At 43.1% G+C, this 13,540-nt stretch overlaps 1 protein-coding gene across 4 annotated transcripts in view; it reads right to left on the reverse strand.

Annotated features, from left to right (window-relative positions):
• Positions 1 to 1,099: 1,099 nt before the first annotated feature.
• The window catches only part of LLGL2 (LLGL scribble cell polarity complex component 2), a 69,330-nt gene continuing 56,889 nt past the window's right edge, over positions 1,100 to 13,540 (reverse strand). For 3 of the 4 annotated variants that reach the window (XM_083147991.1, XM_083147989.1, XM_083147992.1), the window contains 2 exons: positions 3,131 to 3,180; positions 1,100 to 1,616 (listed from right to left, as the gene is read on the reverse strand). In XM_083147991.1, coding sequence (XP_083004117.1) covers positions 1,609 to 1,616; positions 3,131 to 3,180 — 58 coding nt within the window. In that variant the 3' untranslated portion in view covers positions 1,100 to 1,608. The remainder of the gene's footprint in view (positions 1,617 to 3,130; positions 3,181 to 13,540) is intronic. The other variant, XM_083147990.1, reaches the window with a different exon arrangement.

The raw sequence follows: 13,540 nt of genomic DNA on the forward strand, positions 1-13,540 counted from the left end.
TACATTTCAAAATGGGCACGCTGAGCCAATGGTGGTTCACTGCATCATCGCCCCGTCCCATTAAGCTAACTATATTAGCCAGTGTGAGACAGGGGGCAGGCTGTCAGACAGCAGAGAAGAAGCTGAGAAAAGCTCCTCAAGAAGCCGATGTCCTGGGCGGAATGCAAAAGAGCTCAAAGGCTGCTGCCCCAAGGTGAAGGTTCAGATAAATATAAAAATCATCAGTCAGTGTTTTGAGGTTATTTTAAGAGTGTCTTAGCCGGAGAACTATATGTACCGGGGGGGGGGGGGGGCTTAATTCCCCCACATGCTGGTACTTGTGGTTTTCCAAGTACCAGCATGTGGGGCAGGGCTTGCTGGGACTTGTAGTCCCACTGTAAAAGGACAATATTACTTTATGCACAAGCTATCAACCCCGCACCAACCACTCTGGAGTTCCGCCGGGGAGAAAGCCGAGGCCTGGGGGTGCCCCCTTTATTTGGATGGGGTCCCCACATGACTAGTTAGGGTGGGTAATGCTTTGTCCATGTGACCTTGGGCAAGTGTGTCCCTTGGCTGTGGCATTACACCCCCTGCCAGCTTAGCCCAATGCTGGTTCTAAAAATACCCCCACTCATTTTTCAAACCAGGGCCAGCTCCAAGAGCCTAGTACTGGTTTAGAAAATATGGGGGGCCCTACTCTTTTTTCCTGACAAACATTGCTGCATCCTGCTAAAACTAAAGATGGGATTTTGCTATGGGCAACCAATCGGAATCTACTTATCTATTTAGAACAGGCATGTCCAACCTGCGGCCCTCCAGCTGTTGTGAAACTACACATCCCAGCATGCCTTGCAATAGTTTTAGCATTCCCTAATAGCAATACTATGGCAAAGCATGCTGGGATGTGTAGTTTCACAACATCTGGAGGGTCGCAGGTTGGACATGTCTGATTTAGAACCTTCTACAAGATAATACAATCTGATTTTTGCCCATAGCAACATTCCATCTGAAAAATAACCCAATATGTGAATCTAAGAAGGTGTATCCTGTTTGTCTGCATCCTATAAACACACAATGTGTGGCCCAAGCCTTAGTCAAGGACACAATGCATCCACAAGTAGCTGGAACATATAATTTATTTGTGTGCAAGATGACCAAAATGGTTATTTCCTACAAAAATAGATTGCATGGCAGCCCAATCACTGGGAAGCACAATACCCAATAAATTCAAGGCACCCAAACATCAGGGCAGCTTGCACCACTTTTTACAGTATAAAAAACATTATCCTAAATAATTCAATAAAATGAAAAATATCTTTAAAACAAATAAAAACATAAAAAACCCACAAAATAGTTTGGCCACAAGCCTCCTAGAAACTTCTTCACACGCACAGAAGAGGGATGGTGGAAAGCAAAAGCAGTAAAACTTATAACTTAAAAAACGATTGCCTTTAGGAACAGTTTAAGAGGTGCGTGCAAAGTGTGGGAAATATGGCCGCAAAGAGTCCAAACCCTGGAGATAAAGCATCCGATGTTGTAACTTGCTCAGCTCCATAGGATAAAATCAGTAGTGTATTTATGTTGAGTTTTCTGGAACCCAGATTGTTAGCATTTTGTCGGAAGGTCTCATTCTGCTTCAGAGAGAAGAGAGAAAAAAAAAACAGCCATTAATTCAATGTGCCATGCCAAACCTCAATGTTTACTGGTTTATTGGAGTGCCAAACTATCTATGCTCACATTATAAAATATCAACCACAGGGGGAGATTCTCTGAACTAAAAATGCGGTAAGAACCCTGTTATCTGGGTTTTTTCCATTTTTTGGGTTGCTCTAAGCATCCCCCGCCGGTTTATCGCGACGGGGGGCATCGCCAGAAAAATCTAGCGATGCCCCATAGAAGCCTATGGGCTCCTAATGCAACCCACCACCACCCCCTCACCTGTGTCCGGCCAACACCGAGCTGTGCTGCACAGACCTGTGACCTCCTCTTCCCTGCACTATGATCCTCTTCAGGGAGGAGGAGAGCCCGGCGCAGCAGCAGCAACACCAGGTGAGGGAGGAGCCACCAGGTTCCGGTGGGACCCACTGTCTACCACCGCAAAAGGACAGCTCTTAACGCAGGAGCTGTCCTTTGCCATAATTATCGCATATGTTAGAGCATATGCGATAATTATGTTTGCGGTAGCCGGCACGGATGTTAGAGCATCCCCCCACAGAGAGGGAATCTAATTACTAGCAACATGCCACAGAGTAACTTCCTCATTTTTCTGCACCTCATACAAGACGTGCACAAAAATAAGCAAAGAACGTCTACTGTTTTATGCAGTAATGAGAGCAGCAGAAAATCACTGATGTCCAGCAGCCCATGTCTAGGAACTGAGGGGCAGATTTTTTAAGCTCGGTGAAGTGATAAAGTGTCTGTTTTTTATCACCGGCCAATCAGCTCCTAACTGTAAAGTTACAGGCTTGGTTTGAAAAATGACAGGTAGGAGCTGATTGGTCGGTGATAAAAACCAGACACTACCACTTCACCGAGCTTAATAAATCTACCCCTGAATTTTCCCAACAGACATCAACAAAACACCACCCACAGTGGCTAAATTATTGTAAACATGGTGGATACTTTGAAACCGCATATGCTATTTGTTAAAATGGACCCGTCCAAAAAGTTTTGGGAAGCTGCATGGTTAGCAATGTGTACAATGATGAAGTGACTGGAGCTACTGCACAATGCAGCAGTAAATCAATAAGATCACCATATATAACTTTTGTGGTTGGGTGTAGCTCATTGATGACTAATTCTATTCCAGAAATTGGTAAATCTAACAATATAGTAGCACTCTACCTATTGCAGGCATGTCCAAACTGTGGCCCTCCAGCTGTTACGAAACTACACATCCTAGCATGCCTTGCCACAGTTTTGCTATTAGGGAATGCTAAAACTATGGCAAGGCATGCTGGGATGTGTAATTTCACAACAGCTGGACGGCCACAGTTTGGACATGCCTGACCTATTGTGATCATAAATGGGATTATACAGATGCAGCCCGTTTCATCACCAGCCCCTGCCAGGGGGCGCGCTTGCATAAGATGCTTGCGTGCCTCAAAAACCATTTTGTACATTGACAGTCGGATATATAAAACTGTACCTGCTCCGTTACTGAGTCTGATCTGTCGGGAGTTCCTTTCCCCAAAACTTCTGTAGAGCAGAAAAAAAAAAACGGATATGAAGCACACCAAAACACATTCCTTTTAAATTTGCAAAACGTACAACTTGTTAACTGCTTGTGGCTTTGGTTTCTATCAATCAAAAAAAAAAAACATCAAAATCAGCAAACACAGGCATTTGTCGGATGCACTGATAACAATCATCATTGTATCTGTCTCGCTCATCGACCTACATTTTTATACTACTACATGTGCTTTTCTAAGAATATAGCTCGGCCACTTTTATAATTGTGACAGTGTCCGCTGAGGCAACTGTCTTATTTACCATGTACTTGTCCTAATTTGAATATGTACTGTAAATCCCTATTTTCTTGTTTTGTTTTTCTTGCTCATCAGTGGCATGTATTCAATGCTTTTTGCGAGTCAGGCTCACTGTTCGCTCGTGCATGTCACCGTGACCTCGCTGAAGCACTCACCACTTTTAATCATCTCCTCCTTTCTGTCTGTCTCCTTATTCAACGCTTCTGCAGCTCACCATCCCTTTTTGCGAACTCTGCATAATTATGCGAGGGGAATAGGGTGAGCTGTAGCAGGAGAGATCAGGTTTCTCCTGCTCTCCACGTGAGGTGTGCATACTTGACTTGTGTTTGAGCAGCGTGTTCGGGGGATCTGTGGATCTTGGCTTCTGAACAGGTTTAAGGTTAGTGTTTTGTGCAGTGTTTTTATTACAACACATGGCTGTGTGACAATTTTAATTGGGTTTGTGGCTGCAGACTGGTGCTGTGTATTTTGTCCTCATTTATTCTTATTATTGTGTTGTGCTTTGGCCGTGGTTTCAGTGCCCTGGGTTTTTATTTTATTTATTTTGTAATTGTTAGCGTTTTTAAAGGCCTTTTTGGGGGCTTTGGTTTAGTTTTTTTTTTTTTTTTTAAAACGTTTTATTGAAAAAGTCACATAACAAACCATGTCATAAATCAAGGCGACAAATCACTCCTTGTTAGACAGAAGTACACCGCGCAGGGTGACCACATTTTCATTATTTTTTTTCTTCAACATATTACAAACATACAAAAATGTAAACATACAGAATTGTGTAGGCTTAGGCGTATAAGAATATAGAGCCATAATAGGCACATACTTATCAGTACATAATGATTTTACTTTAAGTGGCACTAAAGATATTGCTCGCCTTCAATTCCAATTCCATATAATATACTCTAACTTGGACAAACTAGACAAGACAAAGGGAAGGAGTGGGGGAGGGTGGGAAGTGAGGCTACTGCGTTTAGATTCTAAAAGATATTTCTAGAAGTGATACCTATGCTTTGCTCTAATATTTTAAACCACCTTCTTCCATCTGTATTGATTGGATAAGTTGGTCATGTATGGCTCAGTTGTCGCACCAAATACCATGATGTGTTTTCATACATGCTCAGAATTTGTGATTGTGTGGGGCTGGGTAAGGTCTCGATGTAGGGTCCCCATTTACGATAAAACCTCATAACGCCTGTTTCTATATCCGGTAATGTGGCCTGTCTCTCCATGTATAAGATACTTATTATTGTGTTCTTTGTTTCAAGAATGGAGGGTGCTGATCTTTTGATCCAGTATTTCATAATTAGTTTTTTTGCTATTCCTAAGATCACCGTTATCACGGGCAACAAGGATTTTTTCCTACCTCCCCAATCCCAATCTTTCAATACTAGGAGTAGACAGGCCGTAGGATTTTTAATTACATTCAATTGGAAGGTATTATTTATGAACATTATCAGTTTATTCCAATATGTGGATATCCTGCCACACTGCCAAAGATTAGTTTTGTTTTTTAATACACCCCTAAATTGTGGTTTTATGTTAGGTGGGGTCTCCCTGAGCTTCCCTGCCTTGGTTTGGGGGCGGCACACTATTGCACGGAGGGCCAGTGCCTTGCTGTGTGTTGTGGTGCAGTTTTTCATGTTTTCTTGCGGGGTGCGGCTGCATGCTGTTTTATGTTAGGCGGGGTCTCCCTGAGCTTCCCTGCCTTGGTTTGGGGGCAGCCCACTATTGCACGGAGGGCCAGTGCCTTGCTGTGTGTTGTGGTGCAGTTTTTCATGTTTTCTTGCGGGGTGCGGCTGCATGCTGTTTTATGTTAGGGGGGGTCTCCCTGAGCTTCCCTGCCTTGGTTTGGGGGCGGCACACTATTGCACGGAGGGCCAGTGCCTTGCTGTGTGTTGTGGTGCAGTTTTTCATGTTTTCTTGCGGGGTGCGGCTGCATGCTGTTTTATGTTAGGGGGTCTAACTAGGAGCATTACTGATTTCTTATTGGATACCATTAAAATAACTTATTAACCCCTTCCTGACAGAGCTAGTTTTTGCGTTCCTGACAGAGCCATTTTTTTCAAATCTGACATGTCTCACTTAAGTGGGGATAACTTTTTTTTGCTTTTACTTATCCCAGTGATTTTGAGATTGTTTTTTCGTGACACATTGTACTTCAAATTAGTGGTAAATTTGGGTCGATACAGTCTGTGTTTTTTTGTGAAAAATACCAAAATGTCGTGAAAAAATGGAAAATTTAGCGATTTGCAAAATGTTAAATTTTCTGCTTGTGAGACAAATAATCATACCACTCAAAATAGTTAATAACTAACATAGACCATATGTATACTTTATGTTTCCATCATTATTTCAACTTTCTTTTAATTTTTTTGGACACTAGGAGGCTTACAATATGAATAGCAAATTCTCAAATTTTCAAGAAAATTTCAAACACTGATTTTTTTAGGGACCAGTTCAGTTCTGATATGACTTTGAGGGACTTGTATGTGAGACACCCCCATAAATGATGCCATTTCAAAAACTGCACCCCTCACAGTATTCAAAACAGCATTTTGGAAGTTTGTTAACCCTTTAGGTGTTTCACAGGAATTAAAACAAAGTGTAGGTGAAATTTCAAAATTTCATTTTTTTTGCAGATTTGCAATTTTAATACATTTTTCTAAGGAACACAGTACATTTTACTAGAGAAATGTGACTAAAAATTGATTCCCCCAATTCTTTTGTTTTCAAAAATATCCTATATGTGGCCCTAGTGTGCACGTTGACCAAACCACAGGCTTCATAATAGAAGGAGCACCTACTTGATTTTGGAGCCTCCTTTTTATGAGATTATTTTTTAGGCACCATGTAGGTTTCTAGGCACCATAAGATGCTAAAATTTAGGAACCCCCCCACAAGTTACCCCATTTTGCAAACTACACCCCTCAGGGAATTCATCTAGGGGTATAGTGTACATTTCAAACCCCCAGGGGTTTCACCAATTGTGGTACAACTGGGCAGTGAAAATGAAAAATTACATTTTTTACACAAAAATGCAGTTCTGGCTCAAAATTTTTCATTTTCACAAGGAATGAAGGAGACAAAGCACCCCAAAATCTGTGCCCCAATTTCTCCCGAGTACCGCAATGCCTCACATGTGACCAAAAAATACCAGTTGGGTGCATGGCAGGACTCAGAAGGGAAGGAGTGATTTTTGGATTTTGCAGCTCAGATTCTGGTGGAATTTTGGTGGGTGCTATGTCGCATTAGCAAGACCCCCCAAGCACCAATACAGTGGAACCCCCCCACAAGTGACCCCATTTTGCAAACTACACCCCTCAGGGAATTCATCTAGGGGTATAGTGTACATTTCAAACCCCCAGGGGTTTCACCAATTTTGATACAAGTGGGCAGTGAAAATGAAAAATTACATTTTTTTACACAAAAATGCAGTTCTGGCTCAAAATTTTTCATTTTCAGAAGGCATGAAGGAGAAAAAGCACCCCAAAATCTGTGCCCCAATTTCTCCCGAGTACGGCAATGCCTCACATGTGAACAAAAAATACCAGTTGGGTGCATGGCAGGACTCAGAAGGGAAGGAGTGATTTTTGGATTTTGCAGCACAGATTTTGGTGGAATGAATGGTGGGTGCTATGTTGCACCAATACAGTGGAACCCCCCCACAAGTCACCCCATTTTGCAAAGTACACCCCTCAGGGAATTCATCTAGGGGTATAGTGTACATTTCAAACCCCCAGGGGTTTCACCAATTTTGATACAAGTGGGCAGTGAAAATGAAAAATTACATTTTTTTACACAAAAATGCAGTTCTGGCTCAAAATTTTTCATTTTCAGAAGGTATGAAGGAGAAAAAGCACCCCAAAATCTGTGCCCCAATTTCTCCCGAGTACGGCAATGCCTCACATGTGACCAAAAAATACCAGTTGGGTGCATGGCAGGACTCAGAAGGGAAGGAGTGATTTTTGGATTTTGCAGCTCAGATTCTGGTGGAATTTTGGTGGGTGCTATGTCGCATTAGCAAGACCCCCAAAGCACCAATACAGTGGAACCCCCCCACAAGTGAGCCCATTTTGCAAACTACACCCCTCAGGGAATTCATCTAGGGGTATAGTGTACATTTCAAACCCCCAGGGGTTTCACCAATTTTGATACAAGTGGGCAGTGAAAATGAAAAATTACATTTTTTTACACAAAAATGCAGCTCTGGCTCAAAATTTTTCATTTTCAGAAGGTATGAAGGAGAAAAAGCACCCCAAAATCTGTGCCCCAATTTCTCCCGAGTACGGCAATGCCTCACATGTGACCAAAAAATACCAGTTGGGTGCATGGCAGGACTCAGAAGGGAAGGAGTGATTTTTGGATTTTGCAGCTCAGATTCTGGTGGAATTTTGGTGGGTGCTATGTCGCATTAGCAAGACCCCCAAAGCACCAATACAGTGGAACCCCCCCACAAGTGACCCCATTTTGCAAACTACACCCCTCAGGGAATTCATCTAGGGGTATAGTGTACATTTCAAACCCCCAGGGGTTTCACCAATTTTGATACAAGTGGGCAGTGAACATGAAAAATTACATTTTTTTACACATAAATGCAGTTCTGGCTCAAAATTTTTCATTTTCAGAAGGTATGAAGGAGAAAAAGCACCCCAAAATCTGTGCCCCAATTTCTCCCGAGTACGGCAATGCCTCACATGTGAACAAAAAATACCAGTTGGGTGCATGGCAGGACTCAGAAGGGAAGGAGTGATTTTTGGATTTTGCAGCTCAGATTCTGGTGGAATTTTGGTGGGTGCTATGTCGCATTAGCAAGACCCCCCAAGCACCAAGACAGTGGAACCCCCCACAAGTGACCCCATTTTGCAAACTACACCCCTCAGGGAATTCATCTAGGGGTATAGTGTACATTTCAAACCCCCAGGGGTTTCACCAATTTTGATACAAGTGGGCAGTGAACATGAAAAATTACATTTTTTTACAAAAAAATGCAGTTCTGGCTCAAAATTTTTCATTTTCAGAAGGTATGAAGGAGAAAAAGCACCCCAAAATCTGTGCCCCAATTTCTCCCGAGTACGGCAATGCCTCACATGTGACCAAAAAATACCAGTTGGGTGCATGGCAGGACTCAGAAGGGAAGGAGTGATTTTTGGATTTTGCAGCACAGATTTTGGTGGAATGAATGGTGGGTGCTATGTTGCACCAATACAGTGGAACCCCCCCACAAGTCACCCCATTTTGCGAAGTACACCCCTCAGGGAATTCATCTAGGGGTATAGTGTACATTTCAAACCCCCAGGGGTTTCACCAATTTTGATACAAGTGGGCAGTGAAAATGAAAAATTACATTTTTTTACACAAAAATGCAGTTCTGGCTCAAAATTTTTCATTTTCAGAAGGAATGAAGGAGACAAAGCACCCCAAAATCTGTGCCCCAATTTCTCCCGAGTACCGCAATGCCTCATGTGTGACCAAAAAGTGGCAGGACTCAGAAGGGAAGGAGTGATATTTGGAGTTTGCAGCACAAATTCTGGTGGAATGATGGTGGGTGCTATGTCGCATTAGCAAGACCCCCAAAGCACCAATACAGTGGAACCCCCCCACAAGTGACCCCATTTTGCAAACTACACCCCTCAGGGAATTCATCTAGGGGTATAGTGTACATTTCAAACCCCCAGGGGTTTCACCAATTTTGATAAAACTGGGCAGTGAACATGAAAAATTACATTTTTTTACACAAAAATGCAGTTCTGGCTCAAAATTTTTCATTTTCAGAAGGTATGAAGGAGAAAAAGCACCCCAAAATCTGTGCCCCAATTTCTCCCGAGTACGGCAATGCCTCACATGTGACCAAAAAATACCAGTTGGGTGCATGGCAGGACTCAGAAGGGAAGGAGTGATTTTTGGATTTTGCGGCTCAGATTCTGGTGGAATGAATGGTGGGTGCTATGTGGCATTAGCAAGACCCCCGAAGCACGGTGAAATTATGAACCTAATATTCCATAGATGTGTGGTATATTTTAAAACACTCCTTTATACATAGGCCGGGTTTGTCGGGGCAAGTGTCACACTGGAAAATAGTTTGCTTTCTTATTCCCTTTTTATAGCAAACTTTGCACCTTTTTTGTGTCCTGCCCTTTTTTCCAGTGGAGGGGATTTCATCAGGAAAATGCTGCCCTGGTACAATACGGGGGCCAGTACTAGAAGTACTGGGGCCCTCTGCCTGCTGGTTCCCAAATATTAGGCCCTTTATGACTTCCTCTTGAAAGTGCATAAATGTCCCCCTCTGGCCGGTAGAACGGAATAGCACGTAAGCGTTATACAGTGCCATCTGGATGATATACACGGCCACCTTCTTGTACCAGATTTTTGTTTTCCGCAGGGCACTGTACGGCTTCAGTACCTGATCTGAAAGATCCACTCCGCCCATGTACCTATTGTAATCCAGGATACAATTAGGTTTTGAGGTGTGGGTACTGGTACCTCGTACAGGGACGGAGGTGGTACTGTCTCCGTGAATTGTTGTCAGTATAAGGACATCCCTCTTGTTGACCAACAACATATTTTCGTTGCATATTCCCCTGCTTTCACCCCTTCTCATTACTTGGGCAATGTGCGTTTTTGGGAGGCCTCTTTGGTTCTTGCGCACAGTACCGCAAGCTGCTGTACCTCTTGAACCAAGGGCCTTAAACAGGGGGATGCTAGTGTAAAAGTTATCCACATAGAGGTGATAACCTTTATCCAGGAAGGGGTGCACTAAATCCCAGACAATTTTCCCACTAACACCTACGAGGGAGGGGGGGCATTCTGGCGGTTCAATTCTTGAATCCTTCCCTTCATAAACCCTAAACCTGTGGGTGTACCCTGAGGTGCTTTCACACAGTTTATACATTTTTATGCCATACCTTGCCCTCTTACTGGGAAGGTACTGGCGGAATTTAACCCTTCCTTTAAAATGTATAAGGGACTCGTCGATACAAATAAATTTTTCAGGGATGTACACCTCTTCAAATTTGGCACTGAAATGATCAATGACCGGCCTGACTTTGAATAGCCGGTCAAAGGTGGGATCATCTCTGGGTGGGCACTGTGCATTATCGGTGTAATGTATAAATTTAAGAATTGTCTCAAATCGAGTCCGGGTCATGGCCATACGGTAAAATGGAGTACTGTACAGAACATCTGTACTCCAATATTGCCTAATTTCTGGCTTTTTTACTATGCCCATATGAAACACCAGACCCCAAAACGTCATCATCTCTACTGCATCTACAGGGGTCCACCTAGCAAATGATGACGTGGGGTTTTGAGCAATAAACTGCTGGGCATATAAATTAGTTTGGTCCACCATTAAATTTATAAAATCATCAGAGAAAAATAATTTGAAAAAGTCAATTTCTCTGAGACCTGTGGAATCAAATTGGATTCCTGGCATGGCCAAAAACTCAGGAACCTGGGGCTCAAAATTGTCTGGTGGTGGGGTCCATACGAGATCAATTGTTGGGGGGGGGGTCTCAGCTGCTCTACGGGGGCGTCTTTGAGGGGGTCCCTCATCACCAGAGGAGGAAGAGGAGCTTAAGACGAATCCTTCAAATTCCCCGCTTGCATCACTGGCTGTGTCAGAGTCAGAAGCAAGCATGGCATATGCCTCCTCCACTGAATACATTCTCCTGGATGACTGGGAGGACATTTGGGAGGACATTTGGGATGCCATTTTTATTTTTGTGTTACTGGTAGTGAAATGTTTCAACACGTGTATAGTGTAGGGGGGGGTACAAACTTTATTTCAACCTGGGGGGAATGTAGTGTGTAATGTGTATGTAGTGCAGAAAAAAAAAAATACTTTATACCAAAAAAGAAAATTGAAGGGGTTAAAAAAAAAAAAAAATTGAAGGGGTTAAAAAAAAAAAATTGAAGGGGTTAAAAAAAAAAAAAGGTCCTGCGCCAAAAATTGAGCACAGATGTTGGTCAGTAACGTCTGTCACTGAACAGCGCTCAAAGGCAACAGGAATTTGATCAAAAAAAAAAAAATAGATCAACCCTGTGCCGAAAAAGCTGATCAGTGATGTACGTCACTGATCAGCGCACAGTGGCCACAGGACACCCACAAAATCACAGTGTGTGTAAAAAAAAAATTAAAAAAGACCACACAGCACCCACAAAAAAAAAAAAGGTGATCAGTGATGCGACACTGATTACCAGTGAGGGGCAGCAGGTGCACAACCTTTGGTGCAACTGACAGGTATATATATAAAAAAAAAAAAACCTCTGTACCCCCAAAAAAGTTGCTGATCACCTCAGATATAGTGATCAGCACAAAAGGCGGGGGCAGCAGACACAAAATTTAGCACTCTCTATCACTCTCTGTCACTATCTCTCTCTATCACTATCTATCACTCTATGACACTGCAGCAGCAGCACTGACAGGTATATCTATATATAAAAAAAAACCTGCGCCCCCAAAAAGTTGCTGATCAGTTAATTTATACTGATCAGCACAAAAGGAGGGGGCAGCAGTCAGTTATATAAAAAATATATAGCACAATCTGTCACTATCTCTCTCTATCTCTCTCTCTCTATCTCTCTCTATCTCTCTATAACTATCACACTGCAGCAGCACAAAATATAGCACTCTGTCACTAGGCCTCTCTATCTATCTCTCTCTCTCTATCTCTCTATCTCTCTCTCTCTATCTATAACTATATCACACTGCAGCAGCACAAAATATAGCACTCTCTGACACTATCTCTCTCTCTATCTCTCTCTATCTCTCTCTCTCTATCTCTCTCTCTAGCTATTACACTGCAGCAGCACAATTTCACAGCACAGTATCTCTCTCTATCTCTCTCTATCTCTCTCTATCTATCTCTCTATCTAGCTATTACACTGCAGCAGCACAATTTCACAGCACAGTATCTCTCTCTATCTCTCTCTATCTCTCTCTATCTCTCTCTATCTCTCTCTATCTCTCTCTATCTATCTCTCTATCTAGCTATTACACTGCAGCAGCACAATTTCACAGCACAGGAAGGCACAAGTAGCAACAGGATCCAGGAAGCATCCAGCACACTACAAGCACAGATCAAGCAGTGATCAAGCAGTGATGAAGCAGTGATCAGGTAAGTATGGAGCAAGGTTCTGGTCAGTATATCGCGGCAGCTAGGCACGGTGACCGCACTGCACGCAATTCCAGACCGGAATGGCGTCTGCAGTGCAGTCACCGTTAGTTTAAACCCCCCTCCATGGCTGTGATTGGTCCGTCGGTCCGACGGACCAATCACGGCCTTTGGGGGCGGGCGGGGTGAGGTGGGGTGACACCAGTGTCACCCTTACACCCCGCGGTGATTGGTGCTGTACTTTACAGCACCAATCACCTCCGATCCCGTGTCACCGGCGAACGTTATTCGCCGGTGACACAGGAAAACGCTGTGAATGGCTGTTCACACTGAACAGCCAATCACAGCGATCGCCGACGGGGGGGCGGCATCGCAGCCCCCCCTGGGCATGCACGGACATGTCTGCTGTCAGGGACAGCAGACATGTTGAAACTGTCACCGCGTCTATAGACGCGGTGACAGTTTAAATCCATGACGTACATTTACGCCATGTGTCGGGAAGTGCTTCCCGACCATGACGTAAATGTACGTCAAATGTCGGGAAGGGGTTAAATTCCAAATAAATTCCAAATAAATTAATATAGAAGTACAGCATTATGGTACTTGCAATAAATACATTAGAGTACATTTTTTTTAATTTATAAACCATAAAAAACTAAAAAAATAACAACTTTAACAAAGATAGTCCTACAGTTCACCTAAAAAAGATGCCGAGGGAAAAATGGAGAACTGCTGTAAAAAAAGAAACCAGCAGGACTCGCAATTTGTGCATTGAATACACTTTTGGAGAGAGACACTAAAATCCCCATTGAACAGAAATGGTGAGAAGTGCAGGGTGAACTGAGTTAGCTTCGCAAAATATTTTTGGAGAAGCAACAGAGCTGAATACAGGGAAGTACAAAATAGGAGAGAAAAGTTCACCACTCTCCAAAAAACATGCACACTCACCGTTATTTACAGCGA

Source organism: Crinia signifera, chromosome 6 (assembly GCF_055691185.1).
Source record: "Crinia signifera chromosome 6, ASM5569118v1, whole genome shotgun sequence".
Taxonomy (NCBI): domain Eukaryota; kingdom Metazoa; phylum Chordata; class Amphibia; order Anura; family Myobatrachidae; genus Crinia; species Crinia signifera.